At 40.6% G+C, this 25,855-nt stretch overlaps 1 protein-coding gene across 1 annotated transcript; it reads right to left on the bottom strand.

Moving 5' to 3' along the window:
* Nucleotides 1-1,532: 1,532 nt before the first annotated feature.
* LOC143383263 (uncharacterized) lies at nt 1,533-16,794 on the bottom strand. The gene is made up of 8 exons (XM_076837594.2): nt 16,762-16,794; nt 15,597-16,434; nt 11,997-12,079; nt 10,209-10,340; nt 8,898-9,086; nt 8,296-8,454; nt 4,143-7,156; nt 1,533-2,458 (listed from the first exon to the last, which is right to left on the bottom strand). Exons 1-2 carry the CDS (start codon nt 16,792-16,794, stop codon nt 15,811-15,813), a joined length of 657 nt encoding a protein of 218 aa, XP_076693709.1. The 3' UTR covers nt 1,533-2,458; nt 4,143-7,156; nt 8,296-8,454; nt 8,898-9,086; nt 10,209-10,340; nt 11,997-12,079; nt 15,597-15,810.
* Between the last annotated feature and the right edge of the window lie 9,061 nt (nt 16,795-25,855).

Raw genomic sequence — 25,855 nt, 5'->3', positions numbered from 1 at the left:
GATGATCTATGCCTTTGTCCTCCATCATTACTAGAGATAACTGACAGTCTTAAGTCATTTCCCTAGGGAAGCCATTTTGATCTCTTGGAACTCCTTCAACATACCCTATATATTCACTTTATGGTTTTTATCAGACTTATGATTAGTTATCTGTGCATTTCTATGTTAGAGATTTTTTGACTGGTGCATCTTGAGCTTCACTAGAATAAGGGTCATATGTCTATCCTACCCACCTGGTGCTCCCAGCGTGGCACAAGATTTGTACCTGACACAATATTCATTTATTCACTAATATACTAATTACTAATTGCTTTCTCTTGAAGTTTTAGCACATAAGACCAAAGTGCTCCTTTTGAGAAGAAAGTACCATGTCCCAAGCAGAGAGATGCTGAAGCATTTACTTTTACTTCAGGGTGATCCTCCTGGCGAGTGAGCCCATCAAGGACAGTAGGCATTCCTGTCAGGTCCTAGGCACAAGTGCCACTGCCTCTTCTCCCCAGGAGTGACAGACTCCAGCACCACTTCTTCCTCTGATCACCAGTGAGGGCAGGGTTCCCACAGAGCTCTGTTCTGTGATCCAACAAGATTGAGTTCGTGACACCTTAAGTCACTGGGGCTTCCTGTCTTGCAGGCAGCACAAGAGTCCCTGCAGTTGGGAGCATGACCCACTCTGCTCCTCATTCCAAGAGGCTCCCTGACCTAGCCCCCAATACCTCCCACCTCACCAGCTTCCCTGATTCACTTGCATTCAAATCTGTAGGACCCATCTCCTGGCTCCTCTCTCCCAGATGTGGCCCCTTCTGTGCATCATATCATCCAGCCCCACCTCCCGAGTCCCACGATGACCCTCCATGCCTACACATGTGCCTGTCCTTTGCTGGGTGCCCTTTTCCTTTTCACTATGCTTGTCTCAAAAAGAGGGATTGTACCAGTTGACCCACCTATCACAAAGGGCTACTTTCAAAATCAAGTGAAGCACTCTGTGAGAATGTGTTACTGAAGCACCACTGTATGGTAAGTGGCACTGTTAATATTAAAGCTGACACTTTCTTCCATGATGGGCCCCAGCACGCTTCCCTCTCCTCTTCTCTCTTCTAGTCCACCTGAGCAAAGGGTTTCAACCTCTGCAGTCTCTATTGCTTTAAAATTGTTTTGGTTTTTTTTTTTAAGCTTTTCTCCAGTCTTTCAATCCACATTATAGATTAGCTTCCTAGAGGAAGTGGGGTTCTAATCCTATTGACTAGGAAGCTAGTCAATAATGTAGCTTATAAGCTGATTCATGGATGTGAAAGCTCAAAAAATGTAAAGCCAAATGACTTCCAGAAAGGCTTATTTGTAAGTGAGGCAATGCAATGCAGAGTACTGGATCTCGTGGTGGCACGTCAAGGGTGCCTTGCTGCCTACCATTCAGGCACTGGCACAAAGTGGGGATTCATGAGAGTGTATGCAAATATACTTTTTACTTTATTAAGTTATTAATGGGAATGGCTGGGACAGTTTCTGTGCACATTGGAAAATAACTCCCATAGTGCTAGACAGACTTTAAAACTGTGATTATAATAGATAATAAATTATTATCCTGGGCAATGAGTACATTTTATTTTTCAATGGGAAACTTGAGTGTTCCTATACACAGGAAAGGGCAGGTTATTGAAAAGTCCTCAACATTCAACTTCAAAGACTTTGTCAGTTACAGTGAATATCTTCTGGGTAGAGGCAGGTGACAGAGGAGCTAGAATGGGACAGTTAGGGACCGGATGAGGGGAGCTGCAGGCTGCCCCAGTTCCCCAGATGATTCAAGCCTGGGAGAATGAGCCCCAACCATGAAAGTCACAGCCTAGAGGAGAGGCCAAGAGGGTGCACTCACTGAACAGCAACATGGAAGCATGCATGCCTGGGGAAATGGAAGAGGCCTGTGTCTTCTCTTCCCCTTGATCAGAGGCTTGAGCCAGGTGGGGTGAAAGGAAGAAACGTGAGGGTCAGGGACACCTGGCTCAGGCATCTCTCTCCCAGAGACACCTGCTCTGTCTCCCAAGTCTGCTGGGTGGACTGCCATACTTCCCAGCACCAGAGTTGCTATACCCTGTTGCCAATCATCCAGTATTGAAATTAGTGACTTAGATAGCTTGACAGCCTTCGAGCATCTTAAATATTATACCAAGGGTTGGCACTAATTATGCAGCAGGTGCTCTATCAATCTTTATCAAATAAATGAGGAGTGTTTGATTGCCGATTTTGCCTTCAGAGTCTGTTGTGACATCAAATCGTACTTCATCAGAGCTGTGGTCAACATCTTGAGGACAGTGAGCACATAAAAACTGCTCTCACCAAGGCTGACGAGCATCTGCTGCAAGGATTGGTAGGATGATGACTGCAGGTCAAAGAGTGAGAGTTTGTAGTCCGAGCTCAGCTGTGCTTCATATCAGATGGTTTCAAACAAGGTTGATGCCCTATAAATCTGTAAGGGGAAGAAGAATGTCATCCATTTCTCAGAAGCCAGTGTCAGCTATTTACAGACTACAGACTTTTGCTTATAGTGTGGTACACAACCTACATTTTTTAAAAGGTTTGAAAAGAATCTTTATTTCTAGGTAGGTCTTTGTGGACCTGAAGAAGTATCACACCATCCTCAGTAAATTATAGCTTATGTAACCAAACAATGCTAATCTTGATTAAAACAAAGAGTTCTCTTCTTGTCCCCAGGAGTAAGGTGCACAGAATGGGAATGGGCCCATGTGGTGGAGGCACTCTGAGGAAGGATGAGACCAGGGCAAAGGCAGAGTGACCATACTCTCAGGAGGATGACAGCCTTTGCGGGTGGTCTGCTGCCATAGAGCCCAATAACCCACCACCCTCCCCAGGGTCAAGACTTTGCTGGACAAGCTTCGCAAGGAGCCATACCCACTGGCATGGACCCCTTGAAGACAGGCCTCACCCACTTGCATGGACCACTTGAGGATCAGCCTTGCCCACTTGCAAGAGGATCCTGAGGACCAGACAACTGCCATTCCTAAAGGAGATCCTGTCCCGCTATTTTTCAAAACTGAAAGAAGAGAATTCTAACACCAAGAGCCTTACACCAAGAGAGGGCTGAGTGAGGAGCTGCTGTGTGACTTGGCAAGACTCAGAGATACAGTGCTCCCTATCTGTGAAAGGAATAATCATCCTTTGACTTCACAGGATATTTTCAAGAAAAAAAAAAAATTCACTGTGTAAAAGTACTTTGAAAATAGGAAATCACTACATCAATATAATTTTTAGTTTTTGCAGCCAGTAAATTAGAGAGTTAATTCTTTAAATTGTCTTTAATAGTTTAAAAGTATAGTAAAATGCCCTAACATTCCAGGAGACTATGGCATGTCCTCAGTACTTTGAGCACCAGGGAGGAGCCTTGATTGACTTGTCCTCCATCCCCCCTAGCTAAGGGGGTGAGTGTGTGACCTTAGAAGCAGCCATCCCTCTCCTGCTCCAACCTAACAGAGGAAGCCATAACTCTAGAGCTCTTTCTACTCTTCAGAGATGCATGACAAGGAACTGCTCTTCAACTGTCTGCACACACACAGAGGTATGGACTTATTATGGGAGAGTTCATTTTAAGTGTTGCTATAACTAGAAACTTATAAAGACATTAAATCCAATAATTGTGAATTTTTGTTTGGCTTGAATCATAAAGAATATAACTTCATATTAAAGTTTCATTAAGATAGCAGTAATTTATACAAGAATTCCAAAAAAATGGAAGTCAGTTTGCTGAAATTACATTTTCAACAGTTGCATTTTTCTAAGTCCATGTACTTCTCTCTACCCTGAGGGATTTTTTTATCTCCCATTATTTTATTACCCATTCCAATTCAGTGAATGGTTTGCAAATGAAGAAATAAAAAATACCCCCTGCTAAAATGTGCCTTTACTTGTGCCTTTAATTACAGAGCACTCAGAGAGGCCAAGGCTGGGCTTAGAGGAAAGGGACATATTTCTCAAGTTTACATAGAGTTTCTTTTAATAAAGACATTAAAAAGATGTTAAATACTTTACTCATAATTCTCTATCACATATGTTCATATGTAAAAATGAAAGATTAGAAATTGTGTTAAAAATAACATTTGTGAATTTTATTGAAGCAAAAATATTAAGAACTGTACCTTAAAAACAGAACCCCTAAGAGTTCAGATCACAATAATAAAGAGAAAGCTCCAACAGGATCCAATATCAGACCAAGGTGGTTCCTACAGCCTGCAGAGAAGCTAGTAGCACAATCTGTCAAAAACTTTACGTCAGAATAATGGGGAGAGAGGGTGGATGGGAACAGAAAAGAGTACAATGAATCAGACATAACTTTCCTATGTTCATAATCACCAGTGAAATTCCCCATCATATACATCTAAAAGAATGGGATGCTAATTAGAATAAGTTGTACTCCATGAATATATAACATGTCAAAATACACTCTAGTGTTGTGTAACTCTAAAAATAATAATTTAAAAAATCTGCCTAGAAGACATATCCAGTGCAAGCTCTGTTTTAATTGGAGAAGTGTAAGACTTATTTTCCTGCTTCTCTAACCATTCCTAAACTCACCCAGTCCTCCATCTCTCATCTGTCTCCCAAACCCTCCTCTAGTACTGAAATTTAACCAGTAAGGACACTATATCTTCCATCTTTGCCCTTAATGCTCCTGCAGCTCCATACTGACTTCAAACTTAGCTGTCCCCTGATGTCACCACTTTCCTTGAGTGCTCTCAGGGACCAGGAGAAGACTGTCTCCTCCTTACTTTCATAACATGGCTTTAAAATTATTTTTCACTCCATTCACTTTCTTAAAACTCCAGGTCCTTTGAAGTTCATGTCATTTCTTTGGTACATTTCTTTACTGTTGCCTCTTCAAACTTTCTAGCCACAGCCCCAATTCACTAGTGTGCTGATGGTAGCTCACTGCCTACCCCTCTATCCCCACTCATATAAATTTTGGGGGGCCTTCACGTACACATCATGACTGAGCAACCCAAGTCCATCATCCCAGGTACCTTCTCCACCCACCCCAGCCATTCTCCCATGTACACCACTTGTATTCTGTCATCACCACTAATAACCCTACTTCCAAATACAAGCCAAACATCACTCTTTCTGATTACAATCTTCTGTCCTTCCAACTCACTTACTGTAGAAACTCCACTTCAACAATCCTTCAGTTTCACTAAAACCTCCAAGCGATAGTCTGGCCAAATTTTTATTATTTGCTCTCTTCCCATGATGGTGAATTCCTTTTTTCACTGACTAGGTGACACTACCTGCCATCATTTCTTACCCTCACAAACCCTGAGCTTCGAGTACACTCTTCCTATTACACTTAACAAGGAAGGCCCTCCCTCAACTGACTCCAGCTTGTCCTCCTCATCCCTGCCTGCCTGAGCAACCAAATGATACTACAGATTCTTAACCCACTTGAATCTAATGTATGAAATATGACATGTCAAGAGCTCTGTAATGTTTTGAACAACCAATGATAAAAGTTATTTAAAAAAAAAAAAAAACAAAACAAATGCTACTATAGAAAAATACCACATAACTGGGTCCATCTGTCTAACCTGGCAATCACAAACATGTTTTATCTCACTTATGGGAAGTTTGAGAACATGCTGAAGAATTTCATACATAAAAATATGTACTCCAGATTATCTTTAAAAACTATTACAATCTACAAGCAGCTGTGTACAGCTATCTCCACATGGCAGCAACCACCTGAGCTGAATCACAGATGCTCCTCTGACAATAAGAAAAGCAATCTCAAGCACCACTTCCATAGGTGTCCTCCAAGCCACATACTGATTTGGCAGTTTTATCACTATGAACTAATTTAACCCTCACAACTAAGAAGTAGAGACTATCATGTTCTCTTTTTGCATGGAGGGAACTAAAGCACTGAGAGGGTCAGTAATCTGCCACTGTCACACTACATTCAAGCCCAAGTGGGCTGGCTAGAGTCCCAGCACTCAACCACTGCACGGCCTATGTGCTTGCTATAGTCCACACCAGGGCCTCTTCACTCATTTACCCATCTGCCCTCCTTGCCTCCCCACAGGTGAGCACCATGTTCTGACCCTCCATCTTCCCTGTCTTGGTTCATGACTACATCATCCGTTGAGCCAGCCTGGCTTCCTCCCTTTACCTCACTTTCCACATTTAATTCTTGTCAGCAATCACTCCATATCCACCTATTTACCTCCCTCTTCACTGCCACTGCCCTTGTTTAAGTCTCTGAATGTTCTTGCCTAGTTTAGGTTAACGGCTTCCTAAGTGGTACACTAGTCTATTCATCTCCCAATAGGCAGGGACTTGTTTTTAAGACATGAAACAGATCATGTTATTCCTCCTTAATACCCTTCAATGACTTCCCATTGTTTTTTGAATAAAATTCAACTCCTAGAGACCCTCCATGACTTGGATGCTAACTCTTCCACTATTCCCATGTAGTAATTCCCTCTGTTCAGTTCTGTTCCAACAGCCTTCCTTCTTATTCCTTAAAACATCAACCCTATTTCCACTTGCTGATCTCTGCCTATATTCCTCTCCAAAAGCTTAAAATGGCTGACTCCTTCTTACCCTTTGGATCAAAAAAAAAATTTTTTTTTTTGCATTACTATAGTTATTTCTGCCTACTACCCCTATCCTGCTCACTGGCATATGTGTGTTTACTAAGTTGTCAGGAAACATTTCTTGAGCTAATTAATTACTATCTGTAGAGCTGACCTTCTACTATTGCCCCTGCTATTAATGCTATAAGTGCCACCTCTCCCTTCTGAATGACTGGGCATTGCACTGTAATGTCACCTTTATTCTTCTCATCCTTTATGTCCACCCACGTATTTTCCAGCTGACTTCATGCTTACTAAAGGGTCCTAGAAACTACTCCATCCTGACCTGTGTCTTCCTAGATTTGGATTTCTTATAATAATTATTATTATAAATAATAATTCATACCAATATTCTACTGCAGGAGGAACTCTGACATGGTGCTCTGGGATCTCAAACAGCCAATTCTACAATCTTCCTCCTCATTTCTCCTTGGTCATTGCCCCAAACTGAAGCCCCTTCTGAACATGGCTATCATGTTCTCATCTCTCCCAACATCTTCTATAACAACTTCCCAATACTGCACCTGTGAAGAAATAAATGCCATGTGTCCTTTGGTGTGAGAACTATTTATTAAAAACCAAACAACAACTTCAAAACTGCATGTACATAATCATGTGTTATTGCTGGTTAGTTCCAAATACAGAAAAGAGATTTCTTTGGTCACTGTAGTCTTTTCGTCTGTACTTAGGACAAACTAATGAAATGTCAGATTATTAGTCAAGGCATTGAAAAATATTATTTTATTCCTGTTTTTGAAAACCACAAAATCTCTTAGTGAAACTTTATTTTCTCTGGATTGTGAGAAGAAAAAGAAGAACATGATAAACAATAGTGAACAAATGTTTCAAATTATATCTAATATACTTCATTTTCTCCAACAACATTAAAATATCCTTTCTTAACTAGTTCTTTTATACCTACCCAACCAGAACTACAAAAGAAAGTTTATATCTAAAAGCAGACTGACTCTGTTTCTCTATGAAAATCTTTTTTTTTTTTTTTTGGTACTGGGGAGTGAGCTCAAGTGCACCCAACCACATATCACATATCCGGCCACATATCCAGCCTTATTTCCCTATTTTGCATTTTATTTAGAGACAAGGTCTCACTGTGTTGCTTAGCACCTCGCAGGTACTGAAGCTGGTTTTGAACTCACAAACTTCCGGCCTCAGCCTCCCAAACCACTGTTATTACAGGTGTGCACCACCATGCCTGAAAATTTTATTTATAGTGTTCTACATTTCGCAGGGTGAGCTCATATCTGGAACCAATTCCTCTCCCCATCTACAAAGTACAACTGTCCCCACATGTTGGGGAGGCTCTGGCTGCAGAGTTTTATGATGTCACAGACCAGGAAAAATCACTTATCAATTCCTGGGAATGACAGCTATTATACTGATCAGATTTTTGTTTTGTTTTAATGTCAGCAAAAAGTCACTTCAAAAGCAAATGTTAAAAGAAAGCAAAAAGAACTACCATGGCAGAATACTGTTCTTACCCTATCTCTATGTAAGTATAATTCTGCAACCAAAATTCTAAGCTCTTTTTATCTCAATTATGTGATCATCTCAAAGCAGAAAGCACAGACAAAAACAGTTAGGTGAACAATGAATTGCTTTAGTTCCACATATTCAGGGAATAGAAACCAGTATTTTTACTCACCTGGATAAGTAATGTTCTCTTTAAGTCTTCTGAAACTGCCTCCTTGGACATGTAGGTTTCAAATATACTACTTTTCTTCTCTCACATGAACTTGTTCTTTGACTTTTCATCACCTGGCAAAGGACCAAAAACCATGTGGACCAACCAGAGAGGACACCCCTAGAAACATGAAGTAGCAATTAGCTTGCTCCTCAAACAACTCTGTATTTTTAAAACTAAAGATATTATGCTTATTATTACTATCATCATCATCATTATTATTTACAAAGACCAAAGAGAAAGAAATTTTTGATTATGAATTCAGTCACAAAGAGTAAAGAATGGGTAAGGCAACACGAAAAAAACATACAAATGGGACTTGAGCTTTAAATAAGAGCCACACCATGCAAGGAACAAAATCTCAGTAATTGGTTTCATATGCCTTGCTGTTTAAAGATACAAACTTTTAAAAATAGGAATTATTAAAAGATGTTCAATTTTCTGGAGGAAATTAATCAGCTGTGCACAATATATTTATGAATTAAGAAGAAACCACACCTAATTCTAGATTAAATAACATAGGAGAACAGTTAACAGCTCACCAGAAGAATTAGTCCCCTCACCCTAAGTGCTGCTCTCCGACTCCATAGCCACTCCACTGGTATTTCAATTCTCCCATTGCCAAGACAGATTCTGTTTCCTGCTGGGGATCCTCAGGGGCGAGAGGTTCAGTCGGTAGTCAGGATAGCTCATTACTCATTCCAGGAGAGCCTCAGAGTTTTTCCTATCTGAAGCAGCTCAGTCATCACCAACTGAAATGAAAGAAATCAATGAGTGGAAAACAAAAATCTACAGCATCCTCTGCCCTCCCAGAAATTTAGTACTTTGGTGTACTTGGATGGTAAAGGCAGTATGGTGCCCTACAGGGTCCCGATGTCACATTCTTCAGAACTTTTAGTTCATCAAGCACACCATCTGTGCTGAGTTTCTTCTCAAATCCTTACAAGTACACAAGTCTGCTCCTTTGGAACAGTTCAAATGAAAATCTCCATGAATATGACAAATGAAGTAGAAAATAAGGAACTATATAATACCAGTCATGTAATATTGTGAAGTACACAAAAATAGGAGAAAATGTAGTTTGAGAAATGATAAAAATATTTAGAATCTTAAAAACTTAACATAATAAGTACTAAAAAGGCTCAATATATAGCACTTACTAAGTTCAACCTGGCTCTAATATATCCCTTCCAATAAAGTATATCTGGGCAATGCTAACCAAACATAAGGGATCTCTACACTCAAATCTCAGAGCACCTTATCTATCACTGTCTTATGGTGCTTATAATCTATAAATGCACTTATTTTATTTATTAAATAAAATCAGTGAATTCCTTAGAATTCATTCATAAAAGCTAATTCATCGCCACAATTTGATGCCTCAAACAACGAAAGCTGGAACCGCAGATGGTTCACAAGTTTTCTAAAATGGCAAAAATTATAATTAGAAGTCTATTCCCCTATTCTTACCTGCCATCACCTCAAACCAGATGTCTAATCAGAAGCTCAGGCAGCCACATCTAAAACATACAATTTTCACAGAGAAGCTGCAGCCCTGTGGTTGGTCTCTGGCCTTCCACCTAGATAATGAACATGCCACCGCTTCTACTTTCTAGTCTCTGCTACCAGTCCAGAGGTCAAGTCTATATATGCAAACTTCCAAAATCCTGGGGGCAGCCTACATTCCCATGAAAAGTTCTCACTCTGAACACTAGCTTCCACTTCTTTCAAATTGTCCCAACACATCCTTCACCAAAATGATATGCTTTTTCCTTCAGTTGAATTTAATACTAACTTTGGAGAAGAAACAAAAAAGACAAAGATAATAAGCCACTTCATGATATACAAAGTGAAGGAGAGATAAAGTAACTTACAGAGAGTGAAAGAGAAGGCCTTCCAGACATGGCAATAGCAAAGGTACAGTGAGGAGTCCAGACTGTCCAAGTTTTCATCCAGAAGCGCGCATCCCCTCCTTAACTCAGTGAATTCTTCTGCAAATCACCATGCTGGGCAGAATGAGGGATAAAAGGTTTTTTCCCATTATTTTTTGTACTATTTTTTAAAATTTTTATTGGTCCATTACTATAATACATAAAATGAGATTTTCACATATCTGAACATGCACACAATATAACAATATGATTTGGCCAATTTCATTCCACAGTATTTCACTTAAGTGTCCCTCTTCCCTGGACATTTATCTAATTTACTGGTCTACCTTCCATGTTCATGAGATCCACATCATCTTTTTTTTCTCTCTAGCTTCAACATACAACAGAAAACAGATGTCCCCTGTTTTTCTATACTTGGCTTATTTTGCTTAATATAATGTTCTCATGTTTCATCCATTTTCCTGCAAATGACATAATTTCATTTTTCTTTATGCCTGAATAAAAGTCTATTTTATATATATATATATATATATATATATATATATATATATATATATATATATATATATATATTCCTCTTTAGATGTCATTAGGCTTTCAAAATAGAATTGAAATAATATTACAGTACAATATAAGTTTGTTCCAGACAATACAGTTAAGCGACACAGCTCCCACTTTTCCTCTGAAGCCCAAACATGCATAATACACAATTTTAAAGAAGTAAGAATGAGTTACTCAAGAGGAGGATATACACATAGGACTAGCTAGAAGAGGCATGGTGAGCATGGGTACATTAGCATTAGTTGACAGCAGATTTTCCAACTTTACCAGTACAGATTGAGCATCCCTAATCCAAGAATCAAAAATCTGAAACTTTCTGATGTCAACTTGATGCCATGGGTAGAAAATTCTACACCTGACCTTATGCGACAGTTAAATGCAGGTTCACAAGAATATGGTATAAAGTTATTCTCAGGCTATGGGAATAGGGTGCAAATGAAGCATAAATGAATTTCATGTGTAGCTCTGGGGCCCATCCCTAAGATATCTCATTTTGTATATGCAAATATTCCAAAATCTAGAGAACATCTAAAATACTTCTGGTCCCCAGCATTTTGGTAAAGGGACAGTATTAACATTCAGGGTTAGATACACCCTGTTGATAATATGGTTGAGATTGAAAGAGTCTTGCACAGTGATGGATGTTGTGAGCTCCATGCCTGGTAGAGAACAGGACCTAGGGCCAGGGCATTCCCAGCTGTGAAAACCAAAATGTTCCAGATAATGCCAAATTTGCTCTGGAGTATGGTTACCATATTTAGCAACACATACTAAAAATGTACTCACCCCTTTTCTGAAATTCAAATTTAATGGGTGACCTGCATATTATCTGGCAAGCTATCATTGGGGGAGGGGCAAAGCTGTTGCCCTGGTTCACCAAGAAAGACTGGGTTAGAGCCAAACCATGGAGCTCCCATGGAAGCAACGTGCACCTCCAGCTTTCTTGGACTGCCCCACCTCTCCTATCCTGGGCTGGGAGGCTCACTTCTCCAAACACACTTCACTGGGCAGCTGTGCAGATGGCTCTGCAGTGACATGCCTCCCAATAGCCCCAGTTTACAGAACTGAAAGCACCTTCCCCTGTAAAACCTGCCTGATCTCCCTGCCTCCTCCATGGGTCTCTTCTGCCTCCCTCAACTCCCTGCCTTTTCCTTTCTAATTAAGAGGCCTCCCAGGCAAGTCAGAGTCAGGAGACAAGGCAGTACTCACTTTGATTCCATTATCAACTGGCATCACTTGGCTGCTTCCTTTAATGGCAGTCGTCATGGCAATGGGAAACCAGTCCCTACTCACTGCGGGAAACAAAACAAAATGAAGTGGTGTCAGGGGTATGTGCTAGTCAGGACAGAACCAAGGTAGAGCTTGTTGAACTTAAACAGAGGAAATCATGCTGAGGTCACCCAGGCTCCATCTTTAGCTTGGTGGCACATAGGGAAGAAAGAAAAGCTACAACCCTGCCCTGGAAAAGCTCAGGGAAATGTGGTAGGTGTTTTCACATGGTTTATCCAGCCATGTAAGTAATTTTCATTCTCATTATAAATAAACCCACACTCTTAACACTTGAGAAGGTAAAGACAGTGCTTATCTAGAAAGTACAATGAAGGAGCCATCAGTCTCAGCTCTACTCCCTTCCCTCCATATTCCCAGGATCCTCTCCATTCTTTCCCCTTTGCTCTTAGACTAAGACCACACAATCTGCTTCCTCTACAGCCTACACAGCTCTCCGTCTTCTCTGCTCCAGCTTCTTCAGTTCCATCAAATTCACCACGTTCCACCAAACAACAAAGCCTCTGGCACATACAGTTCCCTGTCTGGAGTGGATTTCTCTCTTCTCTAGCTACTTTACACCTCCACATAAAAAGCCTACTCATATTTCCAGCATCTTCTTCAACATCACACCCTCAGGGAAGCCTTCCCTGATCCTCTATTCATGTGCAATTCTTCCTGTATTTCTGTGTGTCTCCTTTCTTTCTTTTTCTGAGGAGGTGATGGTACCCAGGGCTTCCTGCATGCTAGGCAAATGCTCTACCACGAAGCTACACCACTATCCACGTTTGGTACTCTTAAGGTGACAAGTGCCTTCTGTAATCACTGTCATAATTATTCTTGAGAATCTGCCAGGGTCTCTCTTCCAGGAGAATGTCAGCACCAGGAGGGCAGGGGTTGAGCCTGTCTGGTTCACTGCTGCACCTATAGTACAAAGCTCATGTCAGACACAAAACCCTCTAAAACTATTTTTAAAAGCCTCCAGGATTTGAACCCAGTTCTGGCTGAAGTACCTTGTGCTGATTCATTGGTCCTGGGACCTGATGGCTTACTAGGTCAGCACTAGACAGATTTTCCAGGTTCATAGCCTATACAAACTCCTTAGTGGCTTCAGAGACTCAGGCCAAGCTTGCAAGCTGATTAAGACACCCCTTTCAGGAAAAAAAAAAAAAGAAAAAAAAAAATGGTGAGGCTGTGGCAGTCAAGGACATGGCTCCTCTGAACCAGAGGAAGGGGAAAGGGAAAACCTGATATGGTGCTCAGATTTCTAAACAAGTGCTTTCAAATCTATCCCACTGAAAACTGGCTCTGACATTGGAAGAGATGTTCCTTGCCAAGAAAGTGAACAAAGGGGGAAAAAAATGGAGGAGGTCTGCTGTGGGGACACAGATATTATTTTTTTAAATCAAGCCTTTAGGGGAACCCATGCTCAAAAGAGAGCTCAAAGATTGCAAATCTGAACCAGTTCCCTTCCACTGGCCCTGTGTCCTCCAATCATTGCTTACTCTCTCCAGGCCTCAGGATTCCCATCTATATATCACAAAATATGCCCCCTCACATTCCAAGTTTGTGGCACTGTGTAGGAGGGGATGGAAGCATTTGTGGTATGGATGGGTGAGTAAAAGCTTGGCTCTGATGTCAGACCTGGATGGTAAGTCCTGAATTTTCCCATTCTTGACTGGATGATCTTGATCAAGTCATTGCCCCCTCTGAACCTCTAACTACCCACCTCATAAGCCTACTGTACATTCAGAGTATGGTACATACTATTCACTGGTAAATGGAAACTCTTATTCCCCAGCAACGCAGAATTTAGAAAGCACCACCAATATGCAACTTGGTGATGATTCCAGATTTAGAGTTCAATAGATCTGTCCAATGTAGCAAGGTTAGGCCCCTGACCCTCCCAGGCACCAAGCAGGGCAACTACAGATCTCTCTGAGCATGAGTAGGCCTCAGTCTATAGCCAAACAGAAGGCTCATTCCAACCCCAAACCTGTCTGACCACAGGAAAGAGTCCCAGACTTCTGGTCACTATGTGCAATGCATGCACCATAGCCTGTCCTCTAAACCAAGCTACACTGAGAAGAACTGTATTGGGACATTAGGACAATTGCATCCTGCATGTGAAAATTGAGTCCTAGAGAAGAGAAGAAACTGGGACACAGATCTGAGAGAGCTGGTGGCAAAGCTAGAACCAGGACATGAGCCAGAGCCCTCCCAGAAGCTTTGCTGACACTCTCCTGTCTGCCATTTCTCAATTCTGCCCTTCTGAATTCAACCAACCTGCAATTTCTTTATAAAACAGGGGTAATCAGAAAACCTCTAGGCCATTCCAAGGGATCCTGGATATCTTGCAAATTTCCTTATTGGAAAACACTAGAATGTACAACCAATCCTGGAGCTGATTCATAAAATAAAAGGTTAAAATCCACACACAGAGACACATACAAACAACACATACACACCCATGATGCCTGTGCAGAGGGCAGCAACAGATCCCAGTCTCCAGGCTGCCCTAGAGGGCTGTCTGCCTCCACAGGGAGGGGATTCCTAGTTGTATTTGGTTCTGCCACTACATGCTTCAACCCCCAATACACACATGCACATACAACCATACATCATCTTGGGCTGACAACTTGTAAGATGCAAAAACGCCTGCAGGGTGATGCCAGACTGAGTGATGGGGGGCTGACAAGGCAATGGTTATACACACATGACACACACACACAATCATAGCCTATTCATTCACACATACTCATCATGAATCAAAGAAATACCGACTCACAAAAACAGTCCACACACAAACATATATACACATACTTTCTAATATATGCATACTCCAGCCACATGTCCTCACAGCCATGTGTGTGCACCCACTCACTCTGGGTCCAGACATGGGAATGCTACCTGAGTCCCCACAACTATAAACACTCCCTACATCTACAGGCACCTGGGAGTTGGTTGGCTATGAATCCAGAATCCAGAATAAGCTCCAGGTGGGCCCAGGACAGAGAAGCAGCAGAAACATGTCTGTCATCCTCTTGTGTGGCTAGAAATGGGGGAGGACACTCAGGAGGGGGCCTCCTGTCTCCTGGAGATCACTCCAAGGACTGAGAAGGTGGAGGTGCCTGAGAGACTTTATGTCCTCAAACTGAACCTCTCCCCTTTGCTGCAGGCTAGGATCCTCTTTCAACATCCCCACAACAGACCTGCCTGCCCCCAAGAGCTAGTCTCTCCTTTAAGATCACTAAGACCCACACACCTTTTCTCCACAAAACAGGGTCCCAGACATTTTAAGCTATGCCCCCCACCTAGGTGACCCTCACACCGCATCTGCCCCTTCACACAACTTACAGACACCAAAGGTATCCCCCTGCCTCTAGCCCCACAACCCCCAAACTCGCAGGCCACATCTCCAGACCTGTGGAGGCGGATGCCCCCAGTGGATGAGTGGCTTCTAATGTGGTGGCTGCTGCTGCCACGGGGCACCTCTAGAGAAGCCACTGCCCACCCCACTCCCGAGTGGGTCCCAGCACCTACCTCCTCCTTCAAGGCACTCCCGGCTTCTGCAGGTCTCTGCCCCTGGAGGAGCAGACAGGAATCCGCGGGGGATCACGCGGCGGGAGTGATCGGGCTGTCCTTCCTCGCGCCCGCCTTAGCTGCAGGAGCCACCCGCGCCAAGCCTGGTGCAGCACCCTGTGGGCGAGGGTGCTGTCGTCGCGGCTCTGAACTCTGGCGGCAGTGGCTCCTGCGTTCAGGGGTTCCTGTGCTCCTGTTCCTGGCGGCGGAGGGGCCGGTGCCGGCTCCTGAGCTCTGAAAGCGGCGACAGTGGCTGGGGCTCCTGGGTTCTGTGGATGGCGGCGGCAGTGGCTCCAGTCGCCGGGAAAGGGCGACTCGAGCAGCAGCAGAGGTGGCCCCCGTGCTCCTGGCGCAGCGTGGGCTCCGACAGCTCCTGCGCTCCGCTGGCGGCGACTACAGGGGCTTTCACTCCCGCGCTCCGGCAGCAGCGGCTCCTGGGTGGGCGCGGCGTGGGCTCCAGGGGTCCTGTGCTCTGGGGCGGCGGCGGCTGCACGCCCTGGCCCCAGGGGACCCCACACTCCTGAGGCGGCATTGGCTGCCAGGGTTCCTGTGCTCTGAAGGCCACAGCGTGGGCTCCGGGCGGCAGCGGCGGCGGCACTGGTTTCCCGCGGTGTTGGCTCCTGCGACGGCCTTGGCGCCGGCTCGGGCCGCTTCCGTGGCGGCTCCAGTTCCGGTGGCGCGAGCCCCTCTGGCGCTCCAGCCTAGGCAGCGGCTCCAGGGGCGGCGTGAGGGCTCCGGCTCCCGGTCCTGGCCGGGCTTCTGCTCCCAGGAAGCCGCGAGGAACGTGAGGGGGGCTGAGCTAACGGTCCTCCGGAGAGGGACTCACGCTCTGCCCTCACTTCCGGTTTCTCATCCAGGGCGTGGTGACATGCGCCGTTTATGAACTTGGACCAATAGTCTGGCTACTTTTTACAAACCCTATTAGCATAACAGTCAACCAACGGCTGTGACCCGAGAGGTGGAGACACCGGTGGACGTTGGGGACCGCTGGCGCACGCTAACGTCTGGTTTCCGAGGGTGGACTCGGACTTTGGTCTCTGCACTGAAGACTGGTGGGAGCTGCGGGAAGGCGGTGCGGGCGCAGCCTGCTCCCGAGAGCCGTTTGGCTGCAGAGGTGGCTGCTTACGAGGTCCACCTCCGTCCAGGCAGGAAAGCACATTTTCCTTACAGGAATCTTCTAGGAAGGTACGTCTACTTATATGTATTAATACAAATAAGATTACGTTTTCTCTATATAATTTCACACATTACTTACTCAAAATAAGAAATTGATTTGAAAATTTGACAAAGACAATACATGGTGGCACACATTTGTAATCCCAATTATTGGGAAACTAAGGAAGAAGAGTTGCCAGTTCAAGTTTGCTTTTCATTTAAAATGACTAATATAAAATCTATTTCCAGAAATTTATCTGTTTTAAATAAATTGTCAAATTTGGGGATTAAGAGTTATGTAGCATTATATTATTTTCCTGTTAATATGGATGGGGTCGCTCAAGGTGCTCTGCTTTTATTCCTGATATTGACAATTTTTGCCCCCCTCTTCAATTAATATGGTTAGGAATTTATCAATTATATGCTTTTTTTAATATCCAGGTTCGCATTGAATTTTCTTTTTTTTTATTTCACTGATTCTGAGTTTAATATTTATTATAATTTGACATAGATTGATTTTTTTTTTCTTTTTTTCAATGTGAATGCTCTGGATAATTATTTTGAAACTATTTTTTTCTAATAGAAACAATTAATGCTACTCATGGTCCTCTCAACACTAAATAAATGCACTCCATAGAATTTACCTATATCAGCTATCTGGTGTTTAAAAATTCTATTTGTATCTTTGACTCCTGGATTATTTAGAGTTATGCTGTTTGCCAAATATTAGGGATGTTATACATTAATTGTCTCTTTCTCGTGTGTGTGTGTGTGTGTGTGTGTGTGTACATGTTGCCCAGGAATGGACCCAGTGCTTTAAGTATGCAACTGAGTGCTGTACCACTGAGCTATTTACCCAAGCCCCATTGATACTGAACACAAAATTTGTATGATATCAACAGTTATACATTTTGATGTTTGTTTTGCCTGTTGTCTAGATTATTGAATATTCTGTGTGCATTTAAGAAGTGCTGTTTTTGTTTTTGGTGGGATTTTGTTCTGTAAATGTCAATTAGTTCAAGTTCTCTGATTATTTCATAAAGATTATCATCTATGGATTGTTGAATTTCTGTGTAAATTTTCTATTAATTATTAAACAAGTGCTATTGAAATCTTCATCTTTGTCATTGGGTTTTAAGTATTTTGCTTATTGATCTATCCTTTTATGTGTTCATGTACTTTAAAAAAATTTGGGAGAACATGCAAATTTAGGATTGTTAAGACTTACGGAATTGTTCTTTTCAACAGGTAATGTGCTACCTCACATAGTTCTGTTTTGAGGTTCTTTTTCTTTCATATTATTAGACCTTCTTGAGCTTTCTTTTGGTTATGTGTTTCATAGTACACATTTTTTCCCATTGCTCAAAAGATAATAAATGATTTTAATTAAATGCCTACCAATACAGAAATATCCTTATTGTAGTAAGTTTTATTTTGTCTTATAGTATCATGGAAAATATTTTATAGCTTTTTAATTTTGAATTCTGTAAATATTAATATTTCTGACTAATTAGTACAGTGTAAATTGTCTATAGATGTAAAAAAATTCATCTATGTGAGTAAAATTTTCTCTCATGATGACCATCATACTGACACTAAGTTTGCCTTTCTATAGTCTGCCAACTGTTTGACATACACTGAAGCAGATATGTCAGGAATGAAGAATTTTTTAAAATTAAGTGTGAAAATAAAAATTTATGATTTTTACATTTGTCTGTTGATGCTAACAATCTGTTATTTAAGTTGAATATTGGTAAGCTAGCAGTATTTAAAAATAAAAGGATTATTCAGGTATATTGGAATTGTAAAGTCAAATAAATGAAAGATGAAAGGGGGCAGTCAAGTTTCTCACTGTTGAGAATTAGATGTCCTTTAAAGTGTGGAGGAACCTCCTTTGATCCTTTTTTTCTGGTGTTTTAAACATAAATGGGTAGTAGATTTTGTCTAATACTTTTTCTGAATCTATTGAGATAACCATGTAATTTTTTTATTTAACTCTCTTTTGTGCTGAATTACATTTATTTATTGACATATTTTGAACACACCTTGAATAATTGGACTGAAACCCACTTTATCAGGATACACACTATCTTCTTGATTTTTTTTTACTGTGGTTTGGTAAGAATTTTTGCATCTATGTTCATCAGGGATATTGGTCTGAAATTTTCTTTTCTTGATGTGCCTTTGTCTGGTTTTGCTATTAGGATAATACTGGGCTTCACAGAATGAATTGGTATTGTTCTCTCCTATTTCATGGAATTAAATTTGAGGAGTATTACATTACTTCCTCTTTAAAGGTCTGACGGATCCCAGTTAAGGATTCATATGGTCATAGATGTTCCATTGTTCCAAGACTTAATAGCTGTTTCATTTTCATGACTTTCATATTGGTCTACTTAAGTTTTACATTCTTATGGTTCAATTTGGATAGGTCATATGTCTCTAGGAATTTGTCACTGTCTTTGACATCTTCCAGCTTAATGGAGTATACATTTTCAAAATAGTTTCCAGTGGTCTTCTGGATTCATAGTGTCTATCGTGATATCTCCTTTTGCATTAGTAGCTTTGTTAATCTGGGTCATCTCTCTCTCTCTTTTGATTAGTTTGGCTATGACTTTATCCTTCTTGCTTATCATTTCAAAGAATCAACTCTTTATTGCACTCATCATATTTATTACTTCTTAGTCTCAATTTTCTTTATTTCTACTCTGATTTTAATTATTTTTTGTTTTCTACTAATTTTTAGCTTGTTCTTTTTCTAGGGCCTTGAGGTATAATCTTAGATTATTTATTTGGTATCTATTTTTTAAATGGTAGGACTCAGTGCTCAAAACTTTCCTCTTAGAACTTCCCTCATTTTGTCTCAGAGATTTTAATATATTGTATCTCTATTTTTTTTGTCATAAGCTTTTAATCACTGTGACCCAAAGATCTGACAAGAACAATTTTAGAGAAGAAAAAGTTTATTTGGAGCTCATGGTTTCAGAGGCCTTTGTCCGTAGATGGCCAACTTCATTTATGTGGGCCAGAGATGAGGCAGAGCATCATGTCAGAAACGTGTGCAAGAGGAAAACAGTTCAAGACATAGCCACCAGAAAGACGAAAGAGCTCCACTCACAGGGACAAAATACAAACTCCAAAGGCACACTCCAAGTGACCCACCTCCTCCAGCCAGACCTTAGCTGCCTATAGTTACCACTCATTTAATCCATTCAAGTGGACTAATACACTGTTTAGGTTGATACTCTCATAACCTTATCATTTCTAAATTCTCTTTTTCTTTTTGAGAATTAAGGGTTAGCTTTATTAACTGCACTGAAATTATCATCACTGTAATTTTACCAAGCACAAAAATCATCCAGTACATATATATGCAGTACATACATATATATATCACATAGTCAGTTTTCTGTAGGACTTGCTGCTGATTCTATATTCAGCACAAAAATGCAAATTCCATGTAGTCAGGTTGGTGGCACACATCTAGAATCACAGCTACCCGGGAGGCTGAGGCAGGAGGATAGCAAGTTCAAGGCCAGCCTCAGCAACTTGGCAAGGGTGTCTCAAATAAAAAAGGCCGACTTGAGTTCAATCCACAGTATGGGGGTGGGGAGATTGCATGTGAAAACAAAATGTACAGAGGAGCACAGTGGCAGAGTCTATCAACAAGACTTATAAATAGATATTAAAAAGAGAGCAGAATCTAGAGACTAAAATGCCTAAGAATCATTATCCTAGGTTTGATGTAAGGTTCAAGTGGATTAATGTACACAAAAGCTGTTTTAAAAATAAAAATTAGAACATATATACAAGATAATATTAAGTTGGGGGAAGCATTTAGGAACACAGTGTAATAGAGGCCTTAAAACTCTGCTGTCCTTAGATAAAGAAATCTTGAAATATGCATAATCTTCAACAGATGTCATAAGTACATTTTTTCAAAAACCAGGAGAGTGAAATGGGAGGTGTTGAAAAATCCGAGGAAAATCAGAACTTCTGAGTATTTAATGATGTTCAGGATTGGAACCCAGCGCCACATCCCACACTCCAAATCCTACTATGGCACTCAGGTTTTTCTAAATGCGCCCCATTTCTTCAGCACTAGTCTGCACTGACCTAAGCCCATCTGCAACACATCTTCTCTCCTTAGAGGGCAGAAGAGGTGGGGTGAATAGGACCTGTGAGCCCACATGGAAGCTGGCCCTAATGAGGCCTGCCTTCCTGGCTTTAGGCTGGGTCCCCAGAGTGTGGGCAACAGGGATTAGTAAATTGGAGTCCATTCCCATGGCCAGAGAGTATTTATGAACCAGCTGCCTTGTCAGATGGATGTAGCCAAAACCAAAAGGCATCTCTAGATCTGCAGTGGGAATTAGAAAAATTGGGCATTCTGGCTTTGCACTTGTCTCTCACATACATATGTTTGGTTCAGGGAATCAAGTGAATTCCAGGGATACAGCGCATGATGTTCTGAAATTACTGGATAACAGCTCCACAGAAAGGTTTCAGGTTCCAGCTCAGAACCACAAACTCTGGGTCATAAATGCTGTTTTAGCTCAGGAATGTGTGGTGGCTCCACCCCTTGTGTAACCCAAGAGGCCTTAGAAGGGTGCTGACAGGAAGGTCTGGCCAGTAGGAGAGCACTTCTGTGTCCCACTTTCTTATGAAGCTCACCACCTCCTCCTCTGAAAGCTGGTCATTGTTGAGGAAGCAAGAACACAGCACTGGCTGCAAGAGCAAGGGAAGGGCAAGAGCTACCTGCTAAGTGTTCTGACAACAAGTCACCGGTCACCCAGTCACCTTGCAAACTCAGCAACCCTGACTCTAGCTCTTCATCAAGGGCTGGGAGAGCAAAAGGGGCCTCCAGGTTTCCACTATGGTTCCGTGGTGAAGCTGCTTTTGGAAAGGCGGATGCAAATGAGGATATTCACCACCTACATGCAGCCTTATCTGTTTGAAAGGATAGGGGGAAACATTTTTGGGGTGTCAGAGTCAGATGTTTACAAGGTGTGGGGAACTTGGGGTTTAATCCTAGGATTCTCCTCACTGCTCATTAATGCCCACTGGGTATGGGGAGATTTGGAAATTCATGAGAACCTTAGGATCTGGGTGACAGCTTGCCTAGCATGGATGAGGCCCTGGGTTCCACAAAACAAACAAAACCCACAGGGACAGAACACAAACTGGCAGACACAGGTGACTTACTTGTTCAAAGTGCTCAACAACACAAAACAGATTTCTGTTTTTGATATAAAATTTCTAAAGAAAAATCTCAAAATCAAAATAGTGAATCATGTATAAAAGTAAAAATGCTCTTTTTGGTTTTTGGTGCTGATACTCCAAGGGAATTAAGTCACAAATGGAACCAGCTAACAGATGCCATACTTCACTGTATTTTAGGTGGTGTTTTACTAAAAGATTCAATGTATCTTTATTATTGCCTTTTGTGGCACTGAGGATAAAATTTGCACATGCTAGGAAAGTGTTCTTCCACTGAGCCATATCCTCAAACCCTTAAGGACTTAAATTTAGATATACTTTTTTTTTTTTTTTTTGGTTTAGAGATTTAAATTGCTTTCTTGCCCTTGGTCACTCTATCAAAGGCACCCGTCCCAGCTCCTTGAAAGAATACCCATAGATCCTCGGCATGTCAGGTGTCTTCCTATCTACAAGACACTACAGCTCCACTATAATTTTGAAAAAGATAGACTTTGTACTCTTCCTGCTCAAGGATTACTTTTAATTTTTAATGAGAGCTGCATTTTCAACTTAGTAACATCTGACAACTGAAAAGGACAAATGTTCTTCAGAAGACAACATTACACACTAGTTTAAGGATAGGATAATGTTTATATAAAAATATATAAAAACAGAGTGTGTGCTGTCTACATATATGTTCCCATTACTACTCTGTCTCAGATCCTCAGAACACAGTTTGTGAATTCTTCTCCATGTCTAAGTCAACACAAAAACAGAATTAAGACAGTTTAAATAAAAAACAATGTAGGTTTTCAGGAACAAATTATCAAAAATTTTAAAGAAACTTACTCCAATATATATATATATGAATAAAAGTTGATTTGGGAAGGAAATTAATATATTCTGTATTGTTAAGAACACCTTCTGACTTTGAAACAACAGTCACCTCAGTGTTAACAGCATTTTCTATCTATTTCTTCCCATGATGCTTGTTCTCTGACTTATCTGGAATCAGTGGACCAAGTTCCAGCCATTGTCCGGGTTAGTAAACACAGGCCAAGCAATGACACATGTGCACAGTGGTCTGAGGAAGCCTTTTCCCTCCTGGGTACCCCCACCTGGCTTTATTTCCGCTTCTCATTGCTCATGCTAACTACAAGCTTCTGACACCCGGTGTCCTGGGATAGTCCAAGCACCCCAAAGCTGCTGGGGAGATGGCTGTGGGAAGAACCCATTCATTTATTACTCCGACTTACTTTTTCTTTTCTGGACCGGGTCCTGCTAGGCGGCCCAGCCTGGTCTTGAACTCGCAGGTTCTCATTTCTAAATTTTCTTGCATTGTCTCACACCTGAGCCTTTGGAGAACACCTCATATATAAACTTTAACACTCTTGTTTCTAAGAATTTTTTTTATTTCTCCCCTACATACACTCTTCTTTGATTCATTTCTCATTAAAATTTATATTATTTAATACTAACGTGTTAGAGAGTTTCTGCTTTTTATCTTGTCATTAATTTATAATTTTATAGTTATTATTTTATTTTTTTCTTTATAAGATGCAATGAATTATCTCTATTTTTTGTGTTTGCTGAAATTTGCTTTGTGCACTAAAATATGATCTGTTTTAGAGAATGTCCCATATGCCACAGAGATAAAAATGAATTCAGTTGTCAATGGATGAAATATTCTGTAGATGTCTGTGAGATCCATTTAATTAATAGCACTTTTTAGTTCTGAAGAGGTTTTACATATTTTATGGTTGATGGCCTATATAGTGGTGAGAGATGTATGTTGAACTCACCCAACATTTTTTTTTTTTTACTGTGGTCTATTTGATTCTTTCTGATGAGAAGATTTTGTTTTTAGTATGCAGCATTGTTTGGGGCATAAATATTTACAAGCATTGTATCTTCTTGTTAGATGCTTTCCATAACCAGTTTGATATGATCCTCTCTGTCTCTTCTGATTAATTTTGGTTTGAAATCTACTTTGTCTGAAATTGGTTTCTGTTTGTAAGGTATGTTTTCCCCCATTTTTAAAAATTCATTATGTCATTGTATTTTTGAGGTAAACCTCTTGCAAACAATATATGGTTGGGTCTTGTTTTTTAATTTGTATCTTTTGATGAAAGAATTTAGGCTATTTATACTAAATGTTACTATAGAAAGATGATTTTTATTTCCTACAATTTTTTTCTAGTGATTCAGACTTTATTCTCATTTAATTGAGTATTTTTCTAACACAATTTATCTTTCTGCTGGTTTCCACTTTCATTTTTTATATATCTGCATGAAATACTTCATTGGATATGTTTTGTTGTATAGGTTAATTGGTTTTGATTTTTTTCAGTTTCTACTTATGAAATTTTTTTTCATTTCATTTTCAATATTCTGAAAATTTTGCTGACTATACTAAAATAGGTTTGTGCCTGTTTTCTTTTGGGCCTTGGTATTTATCATGACAAGCCATCTAGGGTTTTAAGATCTGGGTTGAGGAATGATTTGAAACCTGACTTAGTTTACCTCTAAATGTGACTTTCCATTTTTCTCTAACAGCTTTAAAAAAGTCTATCCTTGTTCCATAACTAGGCATTTACTTCAAAATATGTCTGGGAGAAGATCTTCTGTGGTTCTATTTGGAGTTTTATATATATATTATATATTATATATATATAATCTTAGACTTGAATTTCCATCTCATTCCTAAGATCTGGAATATTTTTTTTTTTTAAAGAGAGAGTGAGAGAGGGAGAGAGAGAGAGAGAGAGAATTTCCAATATTTATTTTTTAGTTTTCGGCGGACACAACATCCCTGTTTGTATGTGGCGCCGAGGATCGAACCCGGGCCGCACGCATGCCAGGCGAGCGCGCCACCACCTGAGCCACATCCCCAGCCCAAGATCTGGAATATTTTACAGTTATCATTTAATTGAAAAAGATTGTGCAGTCCTTCAGTTTGTATTTCAGAGCTTTACTTTACTCCAGTGATTCTTTAAATTTGGTCTCTTGATATTTACCCAGATTGCTATTGAACATCCTGGTCATGATTTTTTAAGATCTTGTATTTTAAGTTTATTATTTTCAAGATTATATGCTTTGTCTACAAGGCCTGAAGATCTACTCTATTGGTGTATATTTTGTATTGAATTATTAATTTGTTTTATTAAGTATTTCATCTCCAGGATTTTCATTTTATTCTTTTTCAGAACCTCTACCTCTTTATAGGAATGATCTTCTTAATCCAATATTTTTAATTTTATTTTTTAAATCTTCTTTGGCTCGTTGACCATTTTAACTATAAATTTTCTGAAGTCTTTTTCTGACATTTCCTTCACTATAGTGTCAATGTGGTCAGTTGCTGTGTGTTGTAGGCTGTTTGAGGTGGTTTGTTCCCTTGTTTTTCATACTGCTTGTATGTCTACCCAGCTATTGGGATGATTATCACTTCTTTTAGCAAGGAACAATTTTGTGAGCTTCTTTCAAGTGCCTTGGGTTGGGTGAATATTCAGGTATTGATACTCTACTCTTTGTATCCTCTACTCTTCTCAACATTGGAACCATTTTGAAAGAAGACACTGAACCCTATTTACTATTACAGCAGAGCCAAGTCACATACTATTCAACCTTACAGTATTCCCAAATTAAGCTCATTTTCTGCTATTATATTACTGAATAATTTTGCTATGCCATTAGTGTGTTTCTCCTCTCCTTCCTCAATGCCTTTCAGTTTCAAGTTTGACATTTTAATGTTGTTCCAGAGCTCTATATATTCTATTCATTGTTTCCTCCCCTTTATTTCTGTCTAAGTATTCCAATGCACCTATATTATCCTTGATTCCTCATAATGTTAAGATTGGTCTAGTCTGTTG

Source organism: Callospermophilus lateralis, chromosome 18 (assembly GCF_048772815.1).
Source record: "Callospermophilus lateralis isolate mCalLat2 chromosome 18, mCalLat2.hap1, whole genome shotgun sequence".
NCBI lineage: Eukaryota > Metazoa > Chordata > Mammalia > Rodentia > Sciuridae > Callospermophilus > Callospermophilus lateralis.
The sequence above is the reverse complement of the archived record's forward strand: the minus strand, read 5'-3'. Positions and strand labels throughout refer to the sequence as shown.

Coding starts and splice junctions, on each gene's coding strand:
- LOC143383263 (XM_076837594.2), bottom strand. CDS start 16,794: ATGTGCTTTCCTGCCTGGACGGAGGTGGACCTC. Junction 16,435..16,761: donor CCTGGACGGAGGTGGACCTC/GTAAGCAGCCAC, acceptor GAGGACCGTTAG/CTCAGCCCCCCTCACGTTCC.